The sequence below is a fragment of the Phyllostomus hastatus genome, unplaced genomic scaffold (assembly GCF_019186645.2).
Source record: "Phyllostomus hastatus isolate PE091 unplaced genomic scaffold, TTU_PhHast_1.1 phas_scaffold_385, whole genome shotgun sequence".
In the NCBI taxonomy this organism is placed as follows: Eukaryota; Metazoa; Chordata; class Mammalia; order Chiroptera; family Phyllostomidae; genus Phyllostomus; species Phyllostomus hastatus.
The window spans coordinates 606,155-613,654 of NW_025334026.1; the positions used below are offsets into that span (position 1 = coordinate 606,155).

Genomic DNA, 7,500 nt, shown 5'->3' on the forward strand with positions numbered 1-7,500 from the left:
GGCCTGCAGCTTGTCATTGGCCTTAGCCTCAGTTTTGTCACCTGAAAAATTGGCATAAGTAACAAGGTTATATGGATACAACCTTGTCTATCCATACTTCTCCACTGGTATTCTGCATCCCAGCTGTTCTGAAATACGGGCAGTTTGCCCAATATTTCCATTCTCTCTCTCTCTCCTTTCTGGTCCCTCCATGTGCAGTTCCCTCTGCCTGGAATGCTCACATTGCAGGCATATGGATGACACCATCAGGATTTAATAAACCAGCAACAAGGCATGGGGCATGGGGTCTTTGTATATGTGTGTGAACTTGAAAGTCAAGAGAATCGTGGGATATTCCCAGACTTAGACAAGAGGCCTGGGAGCCTCTGTCTTTATACCAGCTTCCTTCCCTGTCACTTCTCTGGCCTTCAGGTGCCTTGGGGAAGGCCAGTGGGGACACACCAGGCATGAAGGGGTGGGTTTCTCTCTTGGTAATGTCCCTGCTCCCTTCTCAAACCAGAAGCCTGGCTACTCTGTAGCTCTGGGTTGAGGTATACGGGCCATGACCCCTCAAAGGTTATTGTCAGAGAGGCCATGGGCAAATCACCCAGCTTCCCCTAGCCTGTTTCCTCTTCTGTGTAGAACAGTCTTTACAGGGTGTGGGGATCCATGAGATACTGCCTATAAAGCTCTTAGGACAGGGTCTGGCTCAATATGTCTTAGATGCTTCATAAAAACCAAGTTGATGCTGAATACCCTCGGTATGCCCAGTATTGCAGGAAGTCCTGAGTATACAGTCTAAGAACTGGTGACTTTAAGTTTTGACTTTAAAGTCTTGTGACTTTAAGGATTGGTTTAAGATTTGTGGATTTTGCTGATGGGGGACATGAAACTTTTAGGGAGCAGTTCCATTTCTAGGAATTTATCTGAAACATGTGCACCAAAATTTAGCTGTAAGTAGGTACAAAGTAACAATGTTATAAAGTGAAAAACTGGAAATAGCCTTAAAGTCCAACTCGAGCATATTGGTTAAATGGGTGATGAGACAAGTACAATATTATGCAGTCATTCAAGAGGAAGCATGAAAAGGTGTTTATTATTAAGTGAAAACAATATACAAAACAATATTTGTGTATCATAATTATATATCCATATATATTTTAAAAACTTGAATGCGAATACACCCACATATTAAGTGGATACATCTGAGTGGTTTTTAAAATTTTTCTTAGTGTTTCCTTTTCTAAATTTTCTACAATAAATGTACGTTTCTTTTGTGAAAAAATATAGTAATATATGTATTAACTTTTAAATTATTTGATAATGTTATTAAAGAAGGTCATCTTTACTAGCTGTCCCGACCTTCCCATCCTTCTCTTGACTTAATTCTTGATCGTTCCCAGTAAACATGGGCTCATCATGCTACTAACATTTATTAACCTCAGAGTATCCTCCAACGTAAAGTGATGTAAAGATGAATACTCACGTTCTTCAGGTGATTTGCATGCACAACAAATTTTGAAGTGCCTTAAACAGGGAATTCTTTACCTCCCTCCATTTATTTATTCTCTTTTAATTCATTTCATCCCTTCATTCCTAGTTTGGGAGTGTTTAATTACTTTTCGTGCGCATGCGCACTCCTGGCGGCTAGTCATTGGGACCGCTCAGCCGGGAGGTCCCGCCTTCTGGCCGACCATTGGCCGGCTCCACCAGCTCGCCCCTGATTGGTGCCCGTGGGCGGGGCCTCGCTGCCTCTCAAAGTTGGCGGGAAACCAGCCGCCTAGCGTAATGGCGGCAGCCGTGTCCAACTCTTTTTCCAGCGGCGTCCAGGCGGCGGTGAGGCTGCCGTCGTCACCGCCGGTCAAGGTGTTGGCAGAGCAGCTGCGGCGCAACACGGAAGGCAGCCCGGGCGTGTGGCGGCTGTCACGGGCGGCGGCCGGCCGCGGGCCGCTGGAGCTGACGGTTGTATGGATGCAGGGCACGGTGGTAGCTGCGGGCGGCGGCGAGGCGCGGCTGCGTGACCCAAGCGGGGCCTTCTCGGTTTGCGGCCTGGAGCGGGTGCCGCGCGGCCGGCCCTGCCTCGCCCCAGGTAATGGCCGCACTCTAACTGGGGACTGACCTTTGTTTTGTTCAGCCAGAGGGCAGGGCCTGGTCGTCCCTCCGGGCTTTTGCTGGTGCCGGTTTCCCTCCTCAGGACCCTTCCTTCCTGTCCTAACCTCAATCTAGCGTCATCCAAGCTGATCTGATGATAAGTATCACTTGCAGCCGGGTTTTTAAAAGTGTCGGTTTCTAGGAAACCTTACCGCTCCTGGTCGTAATCTCCAGGGAGGGGATTCCCGCCACCAACCCCCCCCCCCTCCCCCAGCAGTTGTATCTGTAACAAGCCCCCTTCTGGTAGGTGATTTTTCTCCTCATCAAGTTTTGGAAAATACTTTACTAGGAAACGTCTGTTAATCTTTTAAGTCTCAGAAGTCCTTCAGGACTCCCAGGAATGGATAGCCCCACCCGCACCTGTCTTTTATGGAACTGCCTTAGTCTGGAGGTCACTAAAGTTTGCATCTTTTAAACCAGTGATGCTCAAACTAGAGAGTGCATCAGACTCACCCCCAGGGCTGGTGAAAACTGGCTGGGCTCCACCCTCAAGCTTAGTGTCTGTAGGTTTGGGTGGGGATGAGATTTGCATTTCTTACCCAGCCTGGAGCTGAGCTGTTGTGGTGTTGCTAGCCTGGGTGTCACACCTGGAGAACCACTGGGCCAGAAAGCTAAGGGAGAGATCACGACTGCTTTTCTGACAACTGTATCTTCAGCATTAGGTTGAATTCCTAGCTCTGCTTCTTTCCAGCTGAACTGCCTGGAGCACTTATATTAACTTTTCTGGACCTGTCCTGCCTCTGTCTAAAGGGGCTCATAATTTCTGCCTGTTGTGTGGATTCAGTACATAAAATGCCTTCACACAGCTCCTGGCCCATAGTGAGGGTTCACACAATTGTGACCATTGTGCCTTACTCTGAAGTACTCCTGTTCCCTTCTTGCCCTAGCCCCTGCCCCATTCTTCAGCCTCCCTCCCTCTGTGCCGTCTGTAGCAGTGTTAGCCTGACACAGGGCCGGTGAACTACAGGCTGCCCCATCTTTTCTCATGGCTGCCAAACTAAAAATAGTTTCACAGTTTCAGGTGGTTGAAAAAAATGAAAAGAAGATTTTTTCATGACACGTGAAAAGTATATGAAATTCAAGTATCAGTGTCTGTAATGTTTTATCACTACATATTCATTTTTGTAATACCTAGGGCTGTTTTCACAGTACAAGTACAGAGTTGAGCTGCAAAAGACACTCTATGGCCTGCAAAGCCAGAAATATTTTTTTACTATCTGGCCCTTTAAAGAAAAATTTACTGACCTTTGCCCTAGCATGTAACCCGAGCTGCTCGGTGTCTCCTATGTCTTGTCCCAGCCCTGGCTTGAGGTTGGCACCAGTGGTTGTCTGACTTACCTACTGCCTGAATGCCTGCAGGCAGGGGCCATGCCATTTCCTCTTGTAATCTATACTAAGTCTTAATTGACAAACCCTAGTGAACTGCCTTCAGGCAGGGAGCCAGGAAAGTAAATAGGCCACTAAAATAGAATAATATCTAGGCTTGAGCACAGGTTGCCAAAGGAGCAGAGGAGGGACAACTGACTTGTATGATCAGGGAAGCCTTACTAAAGGAGGTGACCATGAAGGATGTGTTGGAATTAACTGTAGGGATCAACCTTCCCAGGTTTCCTAGGATTGAGGGGGATCCTGGGTGGTGGGACTTACAGTTTATATATTTATCCTCACCTGAGCACATTTTTTTTTCATTACTTTTAGAGAAAGAGGAAGGGAGAGAGAGAGAGAAACATCAATTGGTTGCCTTCTCATACATACCCCAACCCAGTTATGCACCCCTACCAGGGGTCAAAACCACACCCTGGGTATGTGCCTTGACCAGGAATTGAACCTGCGACCTTTTGGTCTACAGGAAGATGCTCCAACCAACTGAGCCACACTGGCCAGGGTGGGACTTTCCGTTTTAAAGCCAGAAGAGTTGGCTACCCTACGTCCGTCTAAGGCAGGAGATCGTCCAGGTCTGTGGAACAGCGTGTGCAAAGGCTTGGAGGTGAGAGCCCTGTGCTTTTGGGGAGTCAGACAAAATGTGGAGCAGCATTGAAAGGTGGGAGGACTCCCACCCTGATGAGCTGTTTGTGGAAGGACCTTCCTGTTTCAAGGTAGCTGTTAGCTGTGTTCATCATATCAGGGCTATACCCCCGCTGCTTTCTTCTCTGGTACAGCCAGCAGTGTGTTTCCGTAAATGTCAGGTGCTGCATGTGCAGAATTGAGTCAGAACTCTCCCTGCTCTCAAGTTGCTCCCAGTCTCTGGGGCAAGAGGGGAGAAACAAACAGTGACCTAGACTGCATTGTGATCAGAGGGTTCTGAAGGCCAGAGCTGCATTTAAGAAAGGTTGCTGCAGTAGTGTGATAGCATTGTTTGTGAAGAGGAAGCAGCTGGAAGCAGACTGGCTGGAAGTCATTGAAGTGGCCAGAAGATAAAAGCCTGACCAGAGGGAGGGAAGGGGAAAGGGAGACGGTGGAGAAATGGGAGGGACAATGTGTGGGTAGAATGAACAGGCCTAGCAGCCAGTTTGTCCAGTCTTGGGGAGGAAAGCTCACATGCCTTCGAGCTTATCCCTCTGTGGTTGCCTTCATTAGTGGGTCTCCTGTGAACCTCTTCTGGTTGGTATCCTCTTGGGCTTGTTCTTTCTTTCCTGGGTCTTTAGTCATTCTCTTTTTGAGGGTTTGATCTCCACTAGCACTTTAGAGACATTCAGAGGTTACAGCAAGTGTATTTTTAGAACTAGCCTCTGTCACTGAGGAACCCCAGGTTACTTGCTCAGTAGAATCTGGAGATGAGTTCAAATAAACCTAAGTACATCCTTCCAGGAGTTCAAAACCAGAGGGTCATGTGTCAGCTTGCCTGGCTTCCTTCAGTCAGAGCCCTGGGCCCATGTGCAAACTCAGCCCTGCTGTTGGAAGCATTGTGATTAAAGTGGCCTCGAAGGGACATGCAGTGGGAGCTGGCCTGCCTGCCCTTCCTGCTGTGTTTGGGGTTTTTTTACACGATTGAGTTTTGTGTGGTTAAGACCTGCCAAGTTTTGCTTTCAAGGAGAGCCACTTCCCCATGGGAATGGGAAGAGAATCGCAGTTAATTTGTCATTAGATCATCTTGATGGCAGCCTGCCCTCTTGTTGATTTCCTTGTGTGTACCCAGCTGATGATCTGGACAAAGCAGGAGGTAGCAGGGGAGCAAAGGGGCTGCTGTAGCGTGCCCAGCTCTTTTGACAACATTGAGGGAAAATTGGATTTGCTTTGGGGCTGTCAGGGGGGTGTCTTTGCAGAAAGAGGACTGGTCCCATGCACAAAGACCAGTCACATACTGTGTGGCATTGAGCAAGGAATAAGGACAAGAGACAAGCTTGGGTTTTCTGCCCCTTCCTGGGAGCAGTCTGTCTAATTGTAACTTATACTCTGATGAGAGTCTGTTCCATTCTTTAGCATGACTGTTTTGCACATGATGGTGGCTTGCTGCAATTTTTTTTTAGCATTTGAAAATTAGACACAAAGAAGATACACATGTCATGTTCCAAGTTAAAAATTGAACTTACTGTCAATACATATACATATTGATCACTGACTGCCTTGACAGTTTGATCTCTATTCTATGCTTTTTTTCCCTTTAATGTCTCTAAGTTGCCTCTCTGATAAAGTTAAGCCCTCTGAAGGACTGAGTCTGTTTTGTTTTTGTTTTTTCTATGAATATGAACATTACCACGGCCTTTTTTTCTTCTAGGAAAATATGTGATGGTAATGGGAGTGATTCAGGCCTGCGTTCCTGAGCCATGCCTACAGGCTGTGAAGATGACAGACCTTTCTGATAATCCTGTCCATGAAAGCATGTGGGCACTGGAAGTAGAAGATTTACACAGGAATGTTCCTTAGGAGATGTTGGAGGTGTCATTAAAAACAACTGCAATTCTGAAAAGACTTAGGTTCTTATACCATGTGGATTTCATGGACATTGTTCAATATGTATGTCTCAAAAATCTCTCAGAGAGCTGTGCTTTGGCTCACCAAGGAGTCCAGATGTAGGATTTCTAAATGCTGGGAAACACACTCCGGCTCACTCAGCCCCTGCTGCCCCTGTGCTCTGACGGCTGTTTGCTGATGAAAAGCAGATGTCGTGTTCATTCTCTCTCTCTGCTTTGGTTTATGTGTGTTAATTCTCTCTAAAGCACATAGAAATCTCACGTTGCATTTTTCAAGTTTTACTAGTGATGATACTTTTTCTGTCACCGCTGCAACCCTATTTTATGTTGCAGACTTGGGATCTCAGTCTTTGCCCGTGGTGATTAAAGCGAATCTTAGTCAGGTGTGGTTATGGATGGGCAGGAAAATAGACTGTGTGAAAGAAGAAGGACATCATGGGCCCGTGTCTTCTCCATCAACAACTTCCACATCCAGTTTGCAAGTAAAATGGTTCAGCAGCCTCTCCAAGACATAGCTCTCTTCTGAACACCACTCAGCCTTACTGTCCACTTCCCTTAGATGTGGATGATGGTAGGAGATGCTGAAATGCTTTCAAGATTTCTTGTTGAAACTAAAGGTTGATTGAGAACAACTCTCAGGCAACTGCTAACTTCTGCCTCTTAACTTTTGATGAGACACTGCATGGGAGCATCCTCCTGGTTCTTACACTTTTGGTACGGAATGACCTTTTGTTGTGATTGTATTGAACACTGGGTTTCTGCTCTCTGCTTCTAACCCAGCCCTCTTTTCTTCTTAGATTGTAAATGTCAAAGGAGCCAGGTTTTGTTCCACCATTGCTGTAGAGTTTTGCTACATTATTAATCATCTACCACTAATAAATTGTTTTATATGCTGTATGTTTTTAAATAGACTTTTTTTAATGAAGTTTCTTTTTTTTTTTTTAAGATTTTACTTATTTATTTTAGAGAGGGAAGGGAGGGAGAAAGAGAGAAACATCAATGTGCGGTTGCTGGGGGCCGTGGCCCCCCAGGCATGTGCCCTGACTGGGAATCGAAACTGTGATGCTTTGGTTCACAGCCCATGTTCAATCCACTGAGCTATGCCAGCCAGGGCTAAATAGACTTTTTAAAGAGCATCTTTAGATTTACAGGAAAAAAGAACAAAAAGTATATAGTTCCCATATACCCCTTTCCTCAGTTTCTCCTATTATTAACATCTTGTGTTGGTGATACACTTGTTATAATTGATGAGCCAACACTGATACATTATTATTAACTAAAGTTTGGGGTCACTCTTTGTGCTGAACAGTTCTGTGAGTTTTACATTTATCTACCATTATAGTATCGCACCACATAGTTCCACTGCCCCAAAAGTCCTAAGTGCTCCACCTATTCATCTCTCCCACCCCTTGATACCTCGCAACCACTGAGTTTTTTCTACTATCTCCATAGTTTTGCC

The 7,500-nt window shown here is 46.0% G+C and overlaps 1 protein-coding gene across 1 annotated transcript; it reads left to right on the forward strand.

The window, feature by feature from the left end:
* The first annotated feature begins 1,749 nt into the window (after positions 1-1,749).
* Positions 1,750-6,948, forward strand: RMI2 (RecQ mediated genome instability 2). The gene is made up of 2 exons (XM_045819552.1): positions 1,750-2,068; positions 5,846-6,948. The coding sequence occupies exons 1-2, from the start codon at positions 1,768-1,770 to the stop codon at positions 5,992-5,994; spliced, it is 450 nt and encodes a 149-aa protein (XP_045675508.1). The 5' UTR covers positions 1,750-1,767; the 3' UTR covers positions 5,995-6,948.
* Positions 6,949-7,500: the final 552 nt, after the last annotated feature.

What these genes read in the sequence shown, in the direction of transcription:
- RMI2 (XM_045819552.1), top strand. Translation starts at nt 1,768, where the DNA reads ATGGCGGCAGCCGTGTCCAACTCTTTTTCCAGCGGCGTCCAGGCGGCG. An exon ending in CCGGCCCTGCCTCGCCCCAG is followed by an intron (nt 2,069 to 5,845) that starts GTAATGGCCGCA and finishes TTTTTCTTCTAG; the next exon opens with GAAAATATGTGATGGTAATG.